General features: G+C 43.5%; 3 protein-coding genes across 3 annotated transcripts in view; 2 read left to right on the top strand and 1 right to left on the bottom strand.

Annotated features, from left to right (window-relative positions):
* The window catches only part of rftn2 (raftlin family member 2), a 34,169-nt gene extending 30,884 nt beyond the window's left edge, over positions 1-3,285 (top strand). The window contains 3 exon segments of the mRNA XM_034240233.1: positions 762-865; positions 1,214-1,295; positions 1,740-3,285. Of these exon segments, the coding sequence (XP_034096124.1) occupies positions 762-865; positions 1,214-1,295; positions 1,740-1,946 (393 nt within the window). The 3' untranslated portion in view covers positions 1,947-3,285.
* A 7,595-nt stretch (positions 3,286-10,880) lies between these two features.
* LOC117562404 (olfactory receptor 2K2-like) lies at positions 10,881-13,815 on the bottom strand (the record flags this gene model as incomplete). Its single annotated transcript, XM_034240236.1, is given in 4 exon segments — positions 10,881-11,735; positions 11,913-11,930; positions 13,688-13,749; positions 13,752-13,815. Coding segments are annotated over 4 exon segments (897 nt in total), but the record flags the coding sequence as incomplete, so codon positions are not given.
* Positions 13,816-19,656: 5,841 nt separating this feature from the next.
* On the top strand, positions 19,657-21,362 carry LOC117562401 (olfactory receptor 142-like). Its single transcript, XM_034240234.1, has 2 exons — positions 19,657-19,914; positions 20,050-21,362. The coding sequence occupies exon 2, from the start codon at positions 20,052-20,054 to the stop codon at positions 20,994-20,996; it is 945 nt and encodes a 314-aa protein (XP_034096125.1). The 5' UTR covers positions 19,657-19,914; positions 20,050-20,051; the 3' UTR covers positions 20,997-21,362.
* The last annotated feature ends 1,835 nt before the right edge of the window (positions 21,363-23,197 follow it).

Raw genomic sequence — 23,197 nt, forward strand, 5'->3', positions numbered from 1 at the left:
CCGGTAGACAGAGAGCTTTGCCTTCTGGCTCAGCTCCCTTTTCGTCACAACGGTCCGGTAAAGCGACTGCAGTACCGCTCCCGCTGCTCCGATTCTCCGGCCCATCTCACGCTCCATTGTTCCCCACTCGAGAACAAGACCCCGAGATACTTGAACTCCTTCACTTGGGGTAAGGACCCTACTTGGAGTGGACAGTCCATCGGTTTCCTGCTGAGAACCATGGCCTCATGTATTTCCAAATGGAGTTGTCTTTTTGAGTCTTCGGTTTTGCTTTTCCTCACTTTCTTGTGTCATTTCTGGTCCCATAAAACCAAGATGGCTACGGTCAAACTGTCAAACTCAAATATCAAAATCCTCGACTATAACCAACAGGTGACGTCACAGTAAATCCAGACTATTAGCTAGCTGTGTCACTGAGCATGCTCCTTTTCATGCTCCAATCAATGAGAGGGCTGCCTATTTACACCCCTGGGAAAACTGTTCTTTTTAAACTAGTTCCCCCCCAAAAAACGAGACAAGGCGAGTTAAATAACTGTAATTAGGTTCATCTAGCTTTATGACATGTTATAATGCAGACATGTTGTCAACGTCAACTTTATTGTCAATCTTTCAGTTTGTGTGTAAACAGAGAGATCGAAATACCGTTTCCCACCTTCTTGAATACAAATGATAACCTCGGACATACAATATATTCTCCATCTTCAACACCCGACTGTTGTAAGATGCTCTTATATAAATGTATATATTGTGTTTTCTCTCAGGGCTCTAATGTGAAGACGGACTACGGACCCCTGCTTCACACGCTGGCTGAGTTTGGTTGGCTGCTCACCTGCGTGCTGCCCACTCCCATCATCCGCCACGACAGGTAGATCTAACACCAACTCAGTCTGATCTGCACCTCTTTAAAGCTGCTATAAGATTACTGTGTGTGTGTGTGTGTGTGTGTGTGTGTGTGTGTGTGTGTGTGTGTGTGTGTGTGTGTGTGTGTGTGTGTGTGTGTGTGTGTGTGTGTGTGTGTGTGTGTGTGTGTGTGTGTGTGTGTGTGTGGTGTGTGTGTGTGTGTGTGTGTGTGTGTGTGTGTGTGTGTGTGTGTGTGTGTGTGTGTGTGTGTGTGTGTGTGTGTGTGTGTGTGTGTGTGTGTGTGTGTGTGTGTGTGTGTGTGTGTGTGTGTGTGTGTGTGTGTGTGTGTGTGTGTGTGTGTGTGTGTGTGTAGTGATGGGAATCTGGCCACGAAGCAGGTTGTGTTTCTGCAGCGTCCGGTCAGAGGTCAGGCAGCGGGGCAACAGAGGATCCCGGTAATAGTATTTATTTACTCTTTATTTGAAACAACATTAAGAGAGAAGACAAACAAATTACATGATATTAAACAAACAAATACAAAAAAGTATAGAGGCATTTGTATGCATCAATATCTCAATATTTATGTATAGTATAACGAAATTAATCCATTTTAACATCTGTCAGTGTGGAGCTGCAGGGAGGAGCTTTCTATGTGGCTACACTGCCCCCTGCTGAGCAAACTTACAATTGCACTTCCGGCGTTCATTCACTGCAGATTTTGAAAGCAGGACTTGTACTTGTTGTGTGTATTAGTGCTTTAATTGAGTAACATATCTACTTGTTCTGTCAGTTCCTTTGAAGCTAGGACTCTAAGACAGGCCGTTTTTCTTACTAAATCTAAAATCAGTTAAATATGAATAACTTTGCCCTCATGTATCTAACTCCTGTTTCTCCCGCAGACCCTCTCGGTGCACAGCGAGGTTTCCAATCGCTCCGTGAGTCGGTCGGTCAGCAGCCCCCTCTCCCCCCCCGAGGATCCCTCTCCCACCGCGGGGGGCATCGGGGGCTTCCCAGTGTTCGGGGGGGGGTATCCCAGCGCCTTGTCCCACCTGGAGGAGGGGGGCTTCGAGCAGGAGGAGGGGAAAGCTGAGGTCACCTGCATGTGAGACGGAGGATTACTGAAGGAAAATCCACGGACTTTTTTTATTTAACAGAGACTTTAACGTAGAAGAACTCTGCACTTTTATAATAACAAAAATGTTTTTCATGAAGCCATAATGAGGATGAGGTATACTTTTAGATCTATGTCCAGACTTTAAGATATGTTAAGGGAAGAAACACATACACACTTTATGTTCTTCAAGTGCACATGGGAAATGGTCACATTAAAGCACAGATTTCTGCACATTTTTGGAAACACTGGTGGTGATATGTGGTAAAATGGCACCAGCTCACATCATTTTAAAAGTTGAATTCCTTCACAGTTAAACACATTTTATTTTCCCATTATTATATATGTGTGTACATGTTCTTCCACACCTTCATATGCGCTCCTTGTATTTCAAAATAAAAGCTCCTCTCCTATGAAAGGAAGGTTATTCAGGTCACTTTATTCCTGTGTACTTTGGTACTGACAGTAGTACATTTGTACACATAACAGTAGTTCTCTGAGGAAAGTCTGAAGTATTTTCGAGTTCTGGTGCTATGAGGATTCATATCAGTGTTTTTAACCTCCCTCCTAATTCGTGCCATTTCATAATCATTCTGAAAATGGTTGTGTCTCATCATGCATACATTTAAAAGTATTATTTCATATCTCATCAGCCATGATATGCATTGTTTTCCTTTAGTGCAAAGTGCTGTTTTGCAGCTTGTATGGTACTGGAAATACACCTGCTGCTTTTCTTATATTAATACAATAACATATGTAATTCCTTAAAGGGTAACTCCGCCTATTTTATGCATCAAAGTGTGACTACATGTCTCTGTAAAGTAGTTGTATAAAGCATCAGTTTGTTCTAAGGACTACAAGTGGTTCTGTTGCATTGTGGGTAATGTAGGCGACAGGTTTAGAATAGGAACACAATCATGAATTGTATACTTTTTTTTTTAAAAACGGTATGTGAACATTGTTATAGGAGGGAATATGTTAAGTGGAGTCCTATAAAAGCAACGAAAGGGATTTTTTTTTAAGAGGACACAATGCTGTTATATATATATATATATATATATATTTAGATGTTAGCAACCATTGTGCAGATTTGGGTTTCAGATAAATGTGATGCATGTTATTTTGCTTTTTTGGGGTAAAGAGATGAAATGCAACTAGTTCAGGTATATCAGTGATGTACATACCACTCATTTATACATGTTTTAAATGTATTAAACTCTCCAATTCTGCGTCAGCATTTACTACATTTCAGTATTACATTTCCAGCCTTTCATCTAATTTTGTTTTGCAGATTTGTAAATTTTTATTGTATTAAACATTTATTTCCCATGGTTTGAAAGTCGTGTCATTAACAGCAGCGTATACAGTGTTCATTATGACTTGTTCCTGTCCTTATTAATCCTGTTGAGTTACACAGGTTCAACAGTTCAAAGCTTTCGGTACCACTTTACAATAAGACCCCTTAAACACAGGCTCACTATTTAGCAAGATGACTAAGCCTTATATTGGCTACTTAGCGAGAATCAACTCAGTGAGCAACAGATACCAAGGATGCTGGCTGATGAGGAAGACGAAGTAAGCTAGCTAGCCAATATAAGACTTAGTCATCTTGCCAAATAGTGAGCCCACATTTATCTGTACTGCCAAGTCTTATATTGGCTACTTAGCTTACTTCGTCATGGGCCCTTTAAAGCACGTTATTGAATTTTATTATTTTAAAACTAATGACATATCTATAATATACATTGTTTTTTTAAATAAACCTACCTCTCTGTAAGTCAGTGGCCCCCGTCTCTACTATTATTACAGTATAAGGAAATGTCAAATTGTTCTTCAACTTTCAGCCAATCAGGAACGCCGCTCCCTATGTGGGCGGGAGAAACCAGGCGCACCTTGACCATAGGGAGCAGTTCATTGGCTTAGAAATCTCTTGTCATGTCAGAACATGTTTAAAGAATAGAGAAACTACAGTAGTTTATGAACATCCACATTTAATGCACCATTGCAGTTTGTGATTCAAATATGTTCCTAATTAAACATGCAGTTGTAATAATTTCACTTCCTGAAATAGTGTACATTTTTCAGGGCTTTTGATTCATTAAAGGCCTTCTTAACTACATTTGATATGTTCCTCTGGCTTCATCTAGGCTGCATGCTCAACATGTCACCACCGACTTACAAAAACCATCCTGATAAACTTTTAATCATTCCTATTTTTATAGCAAACCAAACCCAGTAGAAAACAGGTTCAAAGCCTGTCATCGGCCTTAATGCACAATTATTTTAGACCAGTTGGAAATAAATACAGATAGTTCAACCTTAAAACGATCTTCCAGGAAAGCAGCCCTGTGAGATGTAACTATAGACTGTACGTGACATCAAAGAATCTTGCTGGGACTATGCTGTCACCTTCTGGTGCAGAAGTCAAATGGCTCAAAATAAACTCATGAGTTGCTTCTAAATACTCTCTCTGTACACACGTGGACTTACATGTTGTTACAGTTACAATATTGTTTTAATATTGTCTGCTTATCTGTATTATTGTGTTGCATTGTTGGAGAAGCCTGTGACCTAAGAGTTTCAACGACATAATTACTCTGTAGCTATGTTAGTTTGACAATAAAGAACCTTGAACCTTGAGCTACAAACCTCAACTAATGTGGTTTGTAGATTTCAATCTTTTGGATTCAGGATTTCAAGGGATATAACTTTCACATTTTGGTTTAAGAAATAATTGTTGAATCGCATGTGATTTATTATATTTTCTTCTGTTGTTTGTGCTTTCACCCATTCTTGTCTTGAGGTTTCTCATAATATTGCAATATGTATGTAAAATGGGAAGGGGTGTGTCACAAGTATTTGCCACTAGATGTCACTAGACAGGTTTTGGATGCATTGGTTCTGTCGCAGCTTGATTACTGTTTTGTACTTTGGTCTAGTGCTGCAGAGAAAGACTTAAACAAATTAAGTGGCAGCCAGGTTGATGCCAGGTGGCAGGAAAGAGTCTCATTGAAGAGAAACACAGATCACTCTTCTCACGCTCACAGTGAATATGAGAGACAAGTAGGCTGACAAAAAGAACAAGGGTGTGCCGCGTGAATAGCACATCTTGTCAATGCAAACAGACCATTATAGCACTGTTATAATTAATGTTAAACCTGAGATTCGACTAGAGAACAAATACATAATAGAATAAAGGTCATGAGATCTCGGCATTGCACAAACAAACAAATCTCATCTTTAAAATCAACATTTACCTTCACTGGTGAGAGAAAACAAATCCCATCACAGTTCATTTGTGGGACTTTTACCTTTCTAGTATTGAACAGACAATGAAAAATACATAACATATGAAGAAAAACGATTATACAATCTAATTTATAACACCCGCCATCACGGGCCACGGACTCACTTGTACAATTAATTAAAAAAGAAACCGGATTTGATTTCGGTACGGTATACCGTAGCCACCAGTAACCGGTATTTCGGTAATACCGGATACCGGTATGCATCCCTACTAAGAGCAAATACTTTATGCTGCCTACGTTTCTTTGCTCTCCGTTATAGAAGCATTGAGATCCATGTTTTTAATTATTATTTAAATGTTTTTCTCTCTTGTGTTGGACTTGAAGCTTGTGACATGAATGAAAAGGTGTTGCTGTTTGCCGGGTGGGAGAAAGGGAACTTTGAAAATGATCGAAGGGGAATATGGCGGTATATACGGTGAATATAAAGTCATTTGGGCAAAGATGGAAACGTGCTGTAAATGCTGAGCTTGAAATGGATGTGTAAGAACCGTAACACTAGATATGATTGTTCTTAGGGACATTTTAGCTTCCATTTTGTTTTGTTTTACTGGTTTGAGTCTTTTGTGTTGTCCCATATGATGCAAATAAAATAATTAAATGTGAGAAAGTACGGTATGTTCCTTTTAAAAATGTCTTAAAGTAATGTGTTGTGTACAGTACCATTTCTGTGATGTATAACGACATATAACATGATAGAAGGAAAACACCTTTTTCCACATTTGTTTAAGTCACAAACAAATGTCTTTTGTCTAATTGTGTGTAATGTTACAGAAAATGGTGAAACACAACTAACTAATTTGACATTTTGGTAAATTACTAAAGGTGAAGATGTGACAGGGTGGAGGCTTTTAATCGTTTTCTTTTTTAAACAGACGGAGGGCGAGATTTGGTACAAGTCCATCAGAGAAGACCTCTTTTATACTTATTGTATGTTTATTGTGTACGTTATGAAAAATGCAGAACATTGAGTGCAAGTGACTATGAAATAAGACCTTTGTGTTTTGTAGAAAGGTTGTATCTACCTGTGCTTGGGTGGAAGTTCTTGTTGATGATCAGACAGGTTCCGATGCAGGGATAGTCCATCTTGCAGCGGTAAGGGTCACTACAGCTGCGGGGGGCCGAGTCTCACTGCTGCCTGCAGGCTTTGCACCCAACCTAAAAATACACACACACACACACACACACACACACACACACACACACACACACACACACACACACACACACACACACACACACACACACACACACACACACACACACACACACACACACACACACACACACACACACACACACACACACACACACACACACACACACACACACACACACACACACCCATGTGAAAACAGGGATGGATACTAAACAGGTCTACCAAACAGAGGCCCCATTACCCAAATACCCATTACCTTCTATTTAACATCTACATGCTCCCCCCTCGGTGAAATCATCCGCCAACATGGTCTCAACTTCCACTCCTATGCCGACGACACCCAACTCTACATCAGCACCAATCCATCATCCCAGCTACCCCCACCGTCAGTAGTCAACTGCCTCCACGACATCAAAACCTGGATGTCAACAAATCTACTGAGACTCAATAAAAACAAAACAGAGCTCATGGTTGTGGCCCCAAAAACACTGCTCCGGAAGGTCGGAGATCTCCTCCTCACCATCGATGGCTGCTCCATCCACCCTTCCCCTGAGGTTTGCAGCCTGGGCGTCACTCTGGACTCTAGCCTCACCTTCAACTCCCACATCAGGTCAACTGTCAAAACTGCGTTCTTCCACCTTCAAAACATCTCTAGACTCCGGCCCTCTCTCCCGACCCCGTTGCAGAAACATTCATTAATCTCCTCACGCCTGGACTACTGCAATGGAGTCCTGTTCGGGGTCACCAGCAAAGCCCTGGACAGGCTCCAGTACGTCCAGAACTCTGCAGCCAGGCTCCTCACCCACACTAAGCCCTGGCAACACATTACCCCCACCCTCATCCACCTTCACTGGCTCCCGGTCAAGTGACGCATCCAGTACAAACTCCTCCTGCTAACCTACAAATCTCTCCACTCCCTAGCCCCTCCATACATCTCTGACCTCCTTCAGCCCTACACCCCCTCTCGTCAACTGCGGTCCTCCGACAACGGGCTGCTCTCCATCCAGCGCTCCAAGCTAAAAACCTTTGGCAACAGGGCTTTCAGTGTCGCAGCTCCCACCCTCTGGAATGCTCTCCCCTCTGCTATCAGGAATGCCGACTCTCTGGACACCTTCAAAAAACACCTCAAACACCATCTGTTCACCCGGGCCTTTGGCCTCAGCTAAAATGAAGTAACCAGCAACCGCTTATTTTTTTCATAACCTGTGTATCCTTGTGACTATTATTATTTTGTTGTTTTATTTCCCATTGTAAAGCGTCCTTGGATCTCTTGAAAGGCGCTATAAAAATAAAAATAATTATTAAATGATTATAGCCCTTCTTGGCTTCACCAACAGAATGAAACTAAAAGAGCTACGTACAGAAAAAGTAAATAATCACAAAGCAACAACAGAGAAACAAAGAAATAATACAAAGAGACACCAGACGACTTTAAAGAGTTAAACAGATGTCAAAGAGACTCAAAACTATTTTAAAAAGACAACAAATACTTCAAAAACACAAAATAATTGTAAAGAGTTACAAAGACTTCGAGAGGAGGCCGCAGCAAAACCTCGCCTTTGCCTGACCCGGCTAACGCTACTCGAGGGGTGGCTGAAGCTAACGCACTCGACGCCGAACTTTTACAAAGTATGATGGACTCCCTGAAAGCCGACATTATTGGCAAGATGTACTCTTTGTCTTCCAGCCTACGCTCCGAGATTACCTCTGTCCGAAAAGAACTAAAAGAGTCAATAGGACCATTACAAGATAAAGTCGAGCAAACTGAGCTTGAGCTTGAACGAGCTGCTACGGACCATAGCGGCCGGATAACGGAGCTGAAAGCTACAGTTAGCATGTGTATACATCGGGGCTCGGAGCCTGTGAGAGATTTAACGAGGGGTTACGTATGGTAACCCTTGTTATATAAGCACAGGCGGAGCCCTCTACTTGGGGCACTGTCTGTCCTATACCGCTCGCTGAAGAGAGGTGTAGGAGGCGGTCAGGAGGCGAGGCCTCCTTTTATACGGTGAGATGCGCGCGCATTCAGGTAGGCCCGCCCCGGGGCCGGCTACGTCTATAGAAGTCTCAGTAGGTGAATGCTCGCATGATAAGGTAGTACCCATAGAGTCCAGTAGAGGGCTCCGCCTGTGCTTATATAACAAGGGTTACCATACGTAACCCCTCGTTAGAGATCAAGATTTTTATTATTTGATTTGTTACTTTTCACTTTAGTTTTTCTGAGCAAATGTTCTAGAGACCCAAAGCTGTATCTACAAATGTTCTGTCTTCATACAGGTCAAAACGTATACAGCTAAATATGTCTGTACATCTTGGATATTAAACGAGATGTCCACTTTTTTTATCTTCAGACAACCCTCAGCTTATTTTGCACATTTGTACACAGAGCTACCAGACTTCTGATGTGCAATAACTGCCGTAGGGTTGTCGGTTCAAGTCCCCGCACAGATCTAAAAATGGAGTGTGGACTGCTACTGCTGGGAGAGGGCCCTCAATAGCTATACTAGGATGGGTTACAAGCAGAGACCACATTTCACTGTGTGCTTTTTAAATGTATTTGTGACCAATAAAACTCAGACATGTGGTACACACTACAGGAGAATAGGGTAAACAATAAACTAACAGATATCACCATGAACCCCCCCCCCCCCCCCCCCTCATTACGGACATTAACACAGTTATCTTTGACATTACACGTTTTCTGACATGTCATGTTTAAATATGTTCATGAAGAGTTATAATGCTAACTTTTGAGGAGTTTGTTTCCCTAAAGTGATGAAAACTGTGTGTGTGTGTGTGTGTGTGTGTGTGTGTGTGTGTGTGTGTGTGTGTGTGTGTGTGTGTGTGTGACAGACAAAGACAGTAAAACATAATCCTAATATGGATTTTGGATGTTTGAGTGGATTACAGAAAACATCATTAAGTCCCACTTTATTATTATTGATGTTAATTATTATAACGTGTTACATCATATTATTTTGCATTACTCTGTATATTATATAACCATGTATTATATTAAATGATCTTATAAAGTTGTTGCTAACAGGCCAAAGTTTCTCTCCTCAGAGGACTAAGGAGAAACCTTTTTTGTTGACCGCCTCGGACCAATTACTGAGATAATCACCTCAGCTACTCAGCAGCTCAGGTGAGTGTGTGTTGTGTTTGTGACAACAGAGCCCCCCCTCCCCCCCCCCCCCCCCCCCCTGAGACTCACTGTGACCACTGGGTCATAATTAGCTCTTTGTACACTGGCTGTAGTCGGAGAGGGGGGAGGGGCTCTAATGACCCTCATTACATCAGCTTCTGTGGACACGGCTGTGATCTGAACACTTAGCATCATATTACTGAGAGGAAAACACACACACACACACACACACACACACACACACACACACACACACACACACACACACACACACACACACACACACACACACTAATAGACACACATACACACACACACCCTATTAGACACACATACACACACACACACACACACACACACCCTAATAGACACACACACACACACACACACACACACACACCCCTAATAGACACACATACACACACACACACACCCTAATAGACACACACACCCACACACACACACACCACACACACACACACACACACACACACACACACACACACACACACACACACACACTTTCCAGTCTTACCTAGAGACGCAACTAAAACTAGACTTTTTTGTATTTGCCAAACGTTTATGTGTAAGACAGAAAATATTTAGCTGATTCATGATTTTGGGGGGGGGGCCTAAAGACCCTCATTACATCAGCTTCTGTGGACACTGCTGTCGTCTGAATACATTGCATCATGTTACTGAGAGACACACACACACACACACACACACACACACACTCTTTAGGTCATTTCTGATCACTTTGTCACCACATGTTGACCTCTTGACCTTAGAGTGTAAAAGTTAATGCTCTTTTGAACTCATCGTGAAGATTGCTCATCTTACGATTGTTTATCGTAATAAGACAACACAGATTGGATTGCGGGAAGAAGAACTTGTATTTTCAGTTGCTCTTATTATTGCTATGTAGGCTTTTGCTTTTGTTGTATACTTTATTATGGTGGGTAAATATGATCTGTGATTCTTCTTTGTAATTGTTAGCATCTGTCTCTGAGGGGGCGGCTGTTAAAGCTGCAGCTTCCTGATCTCTTCTGTCACATTTCTTCATTTTTCATCATCTGTATTTGATGCAGTCTTTTATGTGCGCAAACAAACTGATTCAAGTTTACAAACACAACACAACACCAACAAAGAGTCAACAGCAACACAAAGCTGTTTGGCATTGGCAGAGAAGATCTGGCACATTATTCGTGGCGTGACCCACACACTCAGCTCTGCTTCTCATCCCACAAACGCTTGTTCCTCACAAATGTGGCTCCATTGAAAAGAGAAATAAACAGGCTTTCCAACAGTATGAAATGTAATGCCAAGAAGCATTGTGACAAACAAGTAGTCGTCTACCAAACACACATTTCCTGACTTGTTGTGCTTTGTTTAGTAACTCTTCGCCCAACCCAGGTAACATTAGTGTGATTTGATCCGACACAACAACAATTGAAGGTGTTTAGAGGTTTCTTTCACGTTCAGTCCGTATATGATTGGGTTGAAGACGGAGTGATAGGAAACTATTTGCAAAGTCAATATCAAACGTGTCATTTTGGGAATATTGAATCCTAGAGGAATTATAACAAGATCTAAATCAGATAAACAGGGAAAGCTGATTAAAACCAACAGGTGGGGTCAACAGGTCTGTGCAGCTTTTCTCCTGTACTCTCTACCATTCTGATATGATAGTATAAGTCTCCTGGTGTATGTAAAAAGTATGAAGATAAGAGGCAGAAGGGACACATTTACCAACATGAGCACTCCATATACAGAGAGAGCGCTCGAGCTCACACGCTGAAGATTGTAAATTGAATTGTTACAAAAAATCCCCCTAATAGTAAAACTGCAGAGTTTGCTATTAGAATAAAGAATGCATCCCAATGCAGTCTCACAAGTCGGCAGAAGCCAAGACAAAACCAGACAGACATCGACAGTTCTTTTCCTCACGATGGTTGAATAATGCAGAGGTTTACAGAGAGACACGTATCTGTCGCAGGCCATGGCTGCCAGCAGTGAACACTCTGAAAAGGTCAAAGTCATATTCATCACATTTTGAAACAGACGGGCTCGATAACATATGATCTGTTTCTCTGATAAGAAGTCAATCAGAAGCCTGGGGTAAATATTGGTGCTATAAAGAACAGAGTCAATCAACAAAGCTGCAATGAACATGTACGTGTGGTGCAGTGGGTTGAGCGTTGGTGTTCGGATCAGGGGGTCACAGGTTCAAACCCCGCAGCAGTCAGCTGAGACCCTTCACCCCAAAGTGCTCCTGTGGGGATTGCCCTCAGTATTGAGTATGTGAGTCGCTTTGGATAAAAGCGTCTAACAAGTGACCTGTGATGTAATGTACATAGGCTCATGAGGCTTTTGTGAATAACAGGGTTCATACACTTCTCCATGACTTCTCAATGACCTTTACCTAATTTTCCATGACCAAAAAGAATGACCACTGAAAATGGTTTATTTGAACATGGAACAGGAAAATAAGGTCTGATATGAAACATGTAGTGCCGATCTAAAACAAATCAAATAGTAGGCTTACTAGCTTCTACTCGCTAAAGCAACTGCAGTCAGGGAGGCAAAGTCATCAGGTATGAAAAAGGTGACAAGGACCCGACCCCTGACCCCACGGAATATCGGTTTAGGAATAACAGAGGAGTTTAGCAGTCAGAGCGACTAAAGCAGCAGGTCATAATAACAGAAACGCCAAAGAGTCACATCTAATAGAAATATATAAAAGCTTTTATTTTAATTGTGTAGCAGTCAGTTTATCATTCTGGCAGCACTGTTGAGTTAATGTATTTTCATGCCTCTGTGCAAGGCTTCGTCTTTCTATCTGTATAGCCAGTGGTGTAAAGTAACTAAGTTCATAAACTCAAGTACTATACTTGGGTACAATTTTGAGATACTTGTACTTTAAGAATTTCAATGTTTTGCTACTTTGTTCTTCTACCCCACTACAGTTCAGAGGTACATGGTGTACTTTTACTCCACTACATGTATTTAATACATTTAGTTACTTTACAGATGTGGATGAATGATGTGAAATCTAATCAAGTGTTGAATCAGACTTTAGCTCCACCTGGAGTAAATCCACCAGCTACCCTGCAGTATACAAAGTCATTCAAACTAGCTGCACCTTCACCAGCTTTGAGAACACTTTCATGATCAATCATTATAAAACATATCATATATATTATTCTGAAATGGACCAATCTGCACAATGCCTACTTTTACTGTCGCTACTTTCACTATATTTTGATGAGAATACTTTTCTACTTTCACTTTTCTACTTTTTACTTCTACTAAAGTACAATATCTGAGTACTTCTACTTTTACTCAAGTACAAGATCTGAGTACTTCTACTTTTACTCAAGTACAAGATCTGAGTACTTCTACATTTACTCAAGTACAAGATCTGAGTACTTCTACTTTTACTTAAGAACAAGATCTGAGTACTTCTACTTTTACTCAAGTACAAGATCTGAGTACTTCTACTTTTACTCAAGTACAAGATCTGAGTACTTCTACTTTTACTCAAGTACAAGATCTGAGTACTTCTACTTTTACTCAAGTACAAGATCTGAGTACTATTAGAAAACGAAGGCTAAAGCTAACGTTAGCAGATAGTGACAATGTATGCTAGCTAGCTAGCTCATCGATTCCTTAAATAATATTGCGACAGAAAAACGTTCCAGTTCACATCACGCTCTGCCGCTCTGCTCTGAACACCTGAACGGCCCGTTCTAACAGCTGTTCACCAGCGGCTCAGTCTGTGCCACAGTGACTCCGCACAGTTAACGAACGCACCGTAGATAATGTAGCTGACCCTCATCCCGGAGCAGCAGAGTTCAGCCGACAGGCAGGAAGACTCGAGCACACAGCTCGCGCTTCATATATTAAAAAATAACACCATGCGCGTCATGATGGCACCTAACAGCTCGCGACCGCAGATTATTTCGGTGATTAGATCAAATGTAAATTATATTTGACGCAACTTTAGTTACATTTCCATGACTTTTCCAAAACTTTGGGAAAAATATCGTTTTCCATAATTTTTCCAGGGCCTGGAATTTGCATTTTGAATTTCCATGACTTTTCCAGGTTTTCAATGACCGTACGAACCCTGGAACAACAATGATGCACACAATAGTGGAATTACTGCAGATGATCAGAACATAAACATGATCACAAAATACAGATATCTATATCTCTGCACTTCCACATGCCCATCAAAAGTGATGTCACATTGAATTGAGCATCCATCAGTAATGCAGGCAGATCATATGTTCACTCTCATGAACAATACCTGAACAGTCTCTCTTGCAGGAACATGCAAGCTGTGATGAAGAGTGCTAATGCTTCACACAAAGAGTGACAGACAGTGACTGAGTCTGTGGGAGGTTTTTTATCTGACTGCTAACTCCTCTATGGATCTCATTAAACTCCATCAACACGTGAAGAGCTTCAGCAAACTGAATTGTACTGAATACAAAGGCAATGTTTGATGTAACGTGGATTGATCACGTTACTGTGAGAGTTAACTGTAAATGAGGTTAAATTGTTAACATAGGTTCAGGAGCATGGCCACGCCTAAAACTCCGCCTCGAACCACGGCCACCCCTATTTATATCCGGCAAAACTTCCGGCCACTGCTTGTCTCCATCCTTTCAAGGACTGACAGCCAGACCGTGATTCACGCCGCGCGTCGTCACGGTTCAAACAAGCTAAACGCTACCACGAGAACATTCAACTCACCATGGATCCCGAACTGCTGATCAACTCACCGGAGTCAGACGAAGATCTCTTCGACATCGGCTACCCGCCATCCACGTTTCAGCAGTTGGATCTTAGCCAAGCATCCGAACGGAGCCGTGTGCGCTCGGCAATCAGTGTCCCACACACCAGCCGCGACCGCTCCCACTCAAGCTCCCCCAACGAGACACCTCCAACTCCAGACAGGTCCCAGGCTTCGTCTACTCCGCCAGCGTGGGCAAACAACCGGGGCCACAACAGGCACAGCCAGCTCCAATCTCCCCACCAACGGCAGCCTGCCTCACTAGCAGCCCCCGGCCACTCGCAGCGGCGCACTCGACACGCCTCTCGGACGGAGCCGCACTCCGAAACGGAGCCCAAACTCAGGAGGTGGACAGTCATTCAACTCCAACGTTTCCTGAGAGAAAACGGCATCCACTTTCACCTAAATGACAACAAGGCTAGACTGTTCAACCTCTACAAAGCCTACAGCAGCACAACGGCAAGAACAACGAGACACACAACTCTTCCTGCTCCAGAGCCAACCACCGCGCGGCACGCGCACCACGGGTCGTGACGTCACAGGCCTCCGTCCTCCTCCACGGACACAGCCCGACTCACCAGCACCCCCTGGTTGGGGCCAGGTCGTATTGCCCTCTGTGCCTGCTCTCTCTGTGTCTGACATGTCGCAGCTCATGTCAACCTTTCTCTCATCCCTGTGCTCACAGGCTTCACGAAATCCCCTTGCACATACATCCCTTCATCCCTTCTTCTTCTTCTCTACCTTCAGCAGTCCACAGCAACCCAGCTTCTGCTTACCTTCCTCCTTTAGCAGCTAACCCCGTATCAACAGCACCTCACCCAGTAACCCAAGGGGCCATGCTACATGCTAACCCATTAGCCGACTCTTACCCAGTACCTTCTTTTCCCAACTGTTCTATCCTTCCCCCCCCCCCTCCCCCATCCCCCATCCCCCCATCCCCCCCCATCCCCCATCCCTACCCCATCCCTACCCCATCCCTACTCCATCCTCCCTGTGCAACCAGCTACACTCTAGCCACAGCAACACCGCCCATCCAGCCAGCCTCCTCAGTCTATCGCCCTTCCCCCGTGTCCCCCATCTTGCGCCAACAGATTCCCCTAGGTAACTACGTAGACTTGGCTCAGCTACTACAGCCATCAATCATCGACACTAGCCAGCCCAGGGAAATGCAGACCAACTTCGGTTTAGTCCAGCTGCGAAATCCATCACCTCTGAGGTCTAAGGACTTAACCCCCGCAGAGTTCGCCCTAGCTTTTTCCCTTTACCGCGACGTCATCTGCTCAGTCTATCCCACACGCAGAACCGAGTTGGACGACCTCCTCATAGAGCTCGACATAGCCTTACACTTCGGAGACTCAGGTTTTTACACCTACCACGTCCACTTTGCTAGCCAAGCCGCCGGCCGCATCAAGCAGTTCAACCAGGGAACATACTGGGGCGCTCTGGACTCCGAGCTTTACTGCCGCATCTTCGCAGCACGCGCATCCCTCTCTTGCCAATTATGTGGAGCCCCTTCCCACCCGGCCTCAGCGTGGTCAGTCAGCGCCCCACCACCCGAGCCGCCCCGCTCACTCCCCTTTCCTTCAAGAGGCAACGCCTCAACCTTCAACCGCCTGTCACCTGCCGCACCCCCACCTCCCATCATCCCTAGGCCCGCAAACGAATGTTAACCAACCAACGCCCCCGTTTCAAAGGGCGTCAACAGACGCGGAAGGCCAATCCTCTACCAGGGAGGCAGGATGGTGCGCAACAATTTCAATGACCTAGGCTGCTCTCTTTCTAGCTGCCGCCTCATGCACAGCTGCTCTTTCTGCGGCGGCGCTCATGCCAGGAGCACCTGCCCTCACAACCCAACTACACCAGCAGATTGAATAGCACGGCACCTCAGCACACCCGTCAAGATAAGCAACTTAGCTACCGCCTCAGTGAATCATCCAGATAGTTTGTTTACTTTCTCACCAATGGCTTCACCCATGGTTTCCCCCAGGCATAGCAATACTGCCTGACACATCTCACATCTGCCACAACCTTCAGTCCGCTTTAACAGAACCTCACACCTTCGAGACCTTACTGGTCAAAGAAGGATTCATGATAGGCCATTCGATAGTCCCCCCTTTCCAGTGTCCGCATCAGTCCAGTAGGCATAGCTACTCGGAAATACTCCGGGAAAAGAGGCTCATAATAGACCTGTCTTCTCCACACGGCTCAGCCATCCCGAGCATTAACAGCGTCATTCCAAGCCCAGACTTTTCGATGCAATACGCAAACATCGACCACGCCATCACCCTCATCCGCTCAGCAGGCCGGGGAGCATGGCTCTCTAAGGCAGACATCACCAGTGCACTCAAGATCTTGCCTATTCACCCAGACTCCTGGCGTTTCTTTGGAGCGTACTGGAAGGGAGCCTATTACATCTCAGTACGCCTCACATTCGGCTGCAGAAGCAGTCCCAAAATCTTTGACTCCCTTTCAGAAGCTCTGTGCCGGATCTTGACAAACAACCACAGACTCCCCTATGTGCTCCATCTTCTCGACGACTTTCTCACTATCACTCCACCATCCTCACCCCCCTGCCACGGGCTGAGCACACTCATACAAACATTTTTCAAACCTTGGCATTCCTCTGTCTGAAGAGAAAACCTCAGGGCCTACAACCTCCATTGAGTTTCTAGACATCACCCTGGACTCAATGTCTTTCCAGGCTTCTCTATCCTCAGAGAAAGTACAGCGCATCACTCTCCTCTTGTCAAACTACTTATAGGCAGACAGATGCACAAAACGGCAGCTGTTAGCCCTCCACGGCAGCTGTTAGCCCTCCACGGCAAACGACTCTCTCATATTCACACTCCGAAGGAATAAAACGGATCAGCTGGGAATTTCTTTACCCATCCACATCTTTACATTACATTACATTTAGCTGACGCTTTTATCCAAAGCGACTTACAATAAGTGCGTTCGACCAACAAAATACAAACTTGAAGAAAACAGAATCATATAAGTGCATCAGGTTTCATAGAGCAAAACATTTCAAGTGCTACTCAACTGGCTTTAGGTAAGCCAGTCCTTTATTAGTATACAAGTGCTTTGTTAGTAATTATATCGCTCGAAGTGGAGTCGAAAGAAATGATCTTCCGCCTGAACACGTATCCCAGCCCATACGAGCCACTAACCAAATACCTCAGCGTAAGGTACGATGCACACGCAACGCCTCAACTCTTTCTCACCGACACAGAAAAGGCCACACGTTTCTGGTTCCAGAGACACTTCCACAATGTGTTGCTTATTTTGGGGATATGTTCAGAACATTATTCGAGCCATTCCTTCTGCATTGGCGCAGCTTCCACAGCTGTGTGTGTGTGTGTTGTGTGTGTGTGTGTGTGTGGTGTGTGTGTGTGTGTGTGTGTGTGTGTGTGTGTGTGTGTGTGTGTGTGTGTGTGTGTTTTGTGTGTTGTGTGTGTGTGTGTGTGTGTGTGGTGTGTGTGTGTGTGTGTGTGTGTGTGTGTGTGGTGTGTGTGTGTGTGTGTGTGTGTGTCAAAGACAGTACAACGTAATCCTTAATATGGATTTTGGATGTTTGAGTGGATTACAGAAAACATCATTAAGTCCCACTTTATTATTATTTATGTTAATTATTATAACGTGTTACATCATATTATTTTGTATTACTCTGTATATTATATAACCGTTTCTTATATTAAATGATCTTATAAAGTTGTTGTTAATGTATTTGCTAACAGGCCAAAGTTTCTCTCCTCAGAGGACTAAGGAGAAACCGTTTTTGTTGACCGCCTCGGATCAATTATTCTGTGGACACGGCTGTCATCTGAATACATTGCATCATATTACTGAGAGGCCAACACACACACACACACACACACACACACACACACACACACACACACACACACACACACACACACACACACACACACACACACACACACACACACACAGGTGTTTGTCTCTCAGCAACAAACCTATAGTGTCCAGCTTCTTCAGAGTGGATCATTACAGGGGAGGAGGGCTTCCTCTCATCATGTCAAAGCTCTCACTAACAAGCTGAGTCACATACACTGTTTTATTGTTAGTACCCACGTTGAATCTTAAAACATAATTGTTGATGGTTGGTTCAGTTGTCTAACTATTGTCTTTAATAGTTGTCCTCATTATATTGAATGCTTTCAAGGTTATCGTGCTGATCTGAACACAAGTATAACATATGTAAATGTTCCTACACTTTCAGGCATGGAATCAGTAAGTCAATAATTATTCTGTATGAGTGTATTTCAATGTACTGATGTACTGAGAGTGTTGAATTCATTGAATATGGTATTCTTATGCAAGCATTGATTAACATGGTGTGTATGCTATGGATTATTCTCACTTACATTATCCTTCAATGTGATGATGCTATGTGCTGGCTGGGGCACGTTTAGCCTTTTTTTCAGGTCTTCCTCTCCTCCCTTTACCGGTTGGTCTTTGAATGCACCTCTCTTTTTGCTTTAGGTGCAAACACAAACATTTGAAATCTGAGTGAAATACTGTTTCAATAAGTGAGAGATGCCAGGATTGTGGTGCATGTAGTTTATGAGAAGGTCTTAGTTTGTGTACATCACTTCTTCGGTTACTTGGAATTGATATTTACTATTGTCAGGTCCAGCTGTGAACGTTTGCCGTTCACATGCATGCAGGTTATTGTGGTTTTTAGTATTGTATGTGTTGAATTAGGACATGTTGCAGTTATATCCCGTCCTTTTATCCAGATATAGAAAGCCTGAGTAAGTCTGTGAACTCCTGTTTGAATAACTGAGACAGGCCAGACCTTTGCTGCATGTAGTGTATGTGGAGGTGAGATATTCCCAGCACAATATTGTCATGTGCAACCCTAGGAGATTTTACAATTCACGTGCATGCAAGCAGGCTGATTTTGTATTAATATATGAATATTGAGTGACATACGTTGTTTTATTGTTAGTACCTGGACACAGGTAGATCATCATACTGTATACATGTGTATACTGCTTCTGCATGCAAGTATTTGTGCACATATATGTATTTAAAATAAGGAAAGAATATATTCTCACTTATATTTGATTTACTTCAAATGAGATTATATTGATTATTGTCTGCTTGTGACCTTTCCTTAAGTCTTGCATCTCCTTTCTATAACTCTTGTTCTTTCTATGAATGTGTTCTCTGTTCAGGCCGACTTGCAAACATGAAGGAGGCAATGTGTAGGAGTGTGAAATAATGTTTAAATCAATGCGAATGACCATGTTGGTGGTTCATGTAGTTTATGAGACTTTTTTCCTGCCCTTCATTTGTGTGCTTCTGTTCTCCAGCTACATGAAGCTAAATTCAATATTGTCAAGTGCAAGTGTTAGGAAGGTTGTAATTCACATGCACGCAGGCTTATTGTGTTTTTGCATTACTGTTGGTGTTGAATTACGACATTTTCCTTTGAACATTTCCCTTATTGTGCATTTATATTCCCCCTTCCTTCGCAGATATAGAGAGCCTGAATAAGTCTGTGAACTACTGTATGTGGAGGTGAGATTTTCCCAGATGTTATATTTAACATACAACTGTTGGAGATTGCATGCAGGCTGATTTTGTATTAATATCTGAAATGTAGCTAACAGCATCTCATTAACAGTTCCTGTATTGTTCCTCTCTTTGGAGCAGACATGAAGAGCAACAGCAGCCTGAACCCTCCCTACTTTCAGTTGACTCTGTTTGCAGACTTTGGGCCCCTCAGATACCTGTTCTTCATCTTGTGTCTGTTCATCTATGTGACTATAGTCTCTGCTAACATGGTCATTATTCTGGCAGTGTTCCTGGAGAAGGCTCTGCATCAGCCCATGTATATTTTCATCAGCTCTCTGTGTGTAAACTCTCTGTTTGGCTCAGCTGGATTCTTCCCCAGGTTCCTGCAGGACATCGTCTCTGACACTCATTTGGTCTCACGTCCATTATGCTTTATTCAGATGTATGTTATTTACACCTATGCTTGCTGTGAGATGACCATCCTCACCATCATGGCCTACGACAGATTCATTGCTATCTGTCAGCCCTTACACTACCACAGTAAAATGACCTTCAAATGGGTGCAGGTTCTTGTGCTCGTTGCTGTTTTATACCCAGTATTTACTATTGGCTTCTGCGTCTATCTTACTGTTAGATTACCGCTGTGTGGAAATAAACTGAACCGGATTTTCTGCTCTAACTGGCCTGTGGTGCAGCTCTCCTGTGTGGACACCACTCCAAACAACATAGCTGGTCAGTTTCTCTCGGTGACCATCATCTTCATCCCCCTATTCTTCGTCCTGTACACATATCTACAGATTCTGCTGGTCTGCAGGAAGAGATCGTCTGAATTCAGAGGAAAGGCGTTACAAACCTGCCTGCCTCACATCGTGTCCTTTATGACCTACTCCATCTCTCTCTTCCTCGAGGTGTCTTTAACTCGATTTGAGGCTGATCAACTGAATCCAAGCATCACAGTTATTTTGTCTTTAGCGTATCTGTTCATTCCCCCCCTCAATAACCCTATCGTGTATGGCCTGGGTCTGCCTCAAATCAAAGGAGTCGTGTTGAGATTTCTGAAGAAGGGTCCTGCTGCTGAAATATAAAAGGAATATGTTGACCATGTTAGATTGTGTTTCCTATCATAATTATTTAAAGGGATACATGATTAGATAGAGATCAACATAAAGCACAACAACAATATTGTATATGCTCGATTTAACTCAGATTTGGCTTGAATTTCCCTCAAATGTTAAAATATCACTATTCTGTTAAATGTAATAGATTTAAAGTTAGAACACATATTATGTTCTGCCTCTTCATGCATATTTAAGGTCAATATTATAATGTATTTTATTTGAACATGTCCTCATAAAAGTAGATTTGACAGGAATTCAGGTTTACTGTATGTTAGGCATTGTGATGTTACACCACTTACTGTTATTGTGTTTTAATATTTTGTTGTGAATCATTCACCCTGTGTTACTATAATGAAAATGTAATGATGATGTAATATATTCAATAAACAACAGTCTACAGCCATGTGAGTCCCTGCTTTTTCACCTTCACTTAAATGCTATTGTTAGCCATTTGGAACATGTTTAACCTTGAAGCATGCTAACATTAGATAATTATCAGTGCAGCTGAGGATTATGGGAATTGATAAACTATCAAGCTTTCTATGTTTGGCCCCCTGCCTTAACTTGAATGTTATACGTACAGTAAATTACAAAGATCGGCAGTTCTTTGTCCAAAACGTTTGCCTTGGTGAACTATTTTTGCAAGAACATATTTTGTGAAATGTTAGTAAGATTGGTCACTTTCCATGCAGGTTTAGTGTGAATTTGCTGTTTTCAAAAGAAAGTGGTTTGCATTAACAATTGTAATGTATCTATGATAGAAGTAGAATTAACACTAAATAACCAAATATAATATCACAAAAAGCGGGCCTGAAACCTGACATTCACTTTTAGGACCAAACTGACAGTTGTTCTTGTGGTCTTGGGTCAAAATGTTTATTTTCAAAAATATATTACCTTCCACGAAATTACATATGAAAATTGCTTCTGTTGTCCCAGTTTTATTAATTTGATTAACAAGACAACTTTCAGGGATTTTCACTAACTGCTGGCCTACTCCAGATACAATGCACTTTTCAACAGCTCACCTCTGGCTGGCAGATGACCATCACCAGTGCTCCAACCACATACACAACCCGATGGGCCCAAGCCCGTGCTACAAACAAAATATATAGAAATGTACAGTATTTACAAAACCCCTGAGCCGGCAGGACAGCCAGACGCTCTCTTCGGCCTCTGTAAGCTTAGGCGCAAGACGCTACGTAGAGCTTCACTGGCCCCGCAAGACGCTAAGGCCAGTGATCACAGGGGTTTAAGGAGCCGCTCAAGCTAGCCTGCTGGACGCGAGGCCAACTGACAGTTTCAAGTGGCAACCTCACACAGGCCACTCACACCCGGGTTACCTGTTGGGAAACCATAGACAATATCTAGCGCTGGCTAGCACGGAAAACCAACTCCCCAAAGGGAGCGGATGAAGCCTTCTCGCCGCAGGCCCAAGGACTGCGTCCATGCACCTGGTGATGGTGTGAGGGGCCAGCGAGATCCCAAAGGGGAGGACATAGAATTCGAAGATCTTGTCCTCTCAGAACCGTAGGAACCGCCTGTGACCCTCCCAGATGGGAATCTGAAAGTAGGCGTCCCTGAGGTCTATGGTGGCAAACCTATCGCTTGCCTGGATTGCCTGCCTCACCCTGGGAATTGTCAAATGTTTAACTTCAGGGGCTGGAGAAACCAGTTGAGGCCACTGAGGACCAGGATTGGTCTTAGTCTCCCATCCTTTTTGGGGACGAGGAAATAGCGGGAATAGAACTCAGCCCGCCGATCCCCTGGCAACACCTCCCTGACTGCACCTTTCGCTAGGAGGGTGGAAACCTCCACCCGTAACGCCTCTGTGTGCCGCTGGTCCGTCACTGACGAAACCGTAGCTGATCTCGCCATAGGGGGAAGTCCGAGCAAACTGAAGCCGGTAACCCTGGGTCATGGTTGAGACCACCCAGTGGTCCGTGCTCAGAGCTGTCCAACCCATGCGACGGGCTGTAGTGATGCGAGGGCTGGGTCCTTGCTGGCGTCAGGAGGAAGGCTGCGGCTGCCGGGAACCATGGCCCCGAGCCCTGCCACCACGCCGACCTGCCTGTCTTCGTCTGCTCCGCCTAGAGTCTTCCAAGTAGTCCCTCAGGTCCTCAGGGGGTTGCCTAGGGTATACAGCTTGAGCGGTTGATGACCTACGC

The sequence above is a fragment of the Gymnodraco acuticeps genome, unplaced genomic scaffold (genome assembly GCF_902827175.1).
Source record: "Gymnodraco acuticeps unplaced genomic scaffold, fGymAcu1.1, whole genome shotgun sequence".
Lineage (NCBI taxonomy): Eukaryota > Metazoa > Chordata > Actinopteri > Perciformes > Bathydraconidae > Gymnodraco > Gymnodraco acuticeps.

Bases quoted from the DNA above. Each gene is read 5' to 3' on its own strand.
- LOC117562401 (XM_034240234.1), top strand. From the start codon at position 20,052: ATGAAGAGCAACAGCAGCCTGAACCCTCCCTACTTTCAGTTGACTCTG.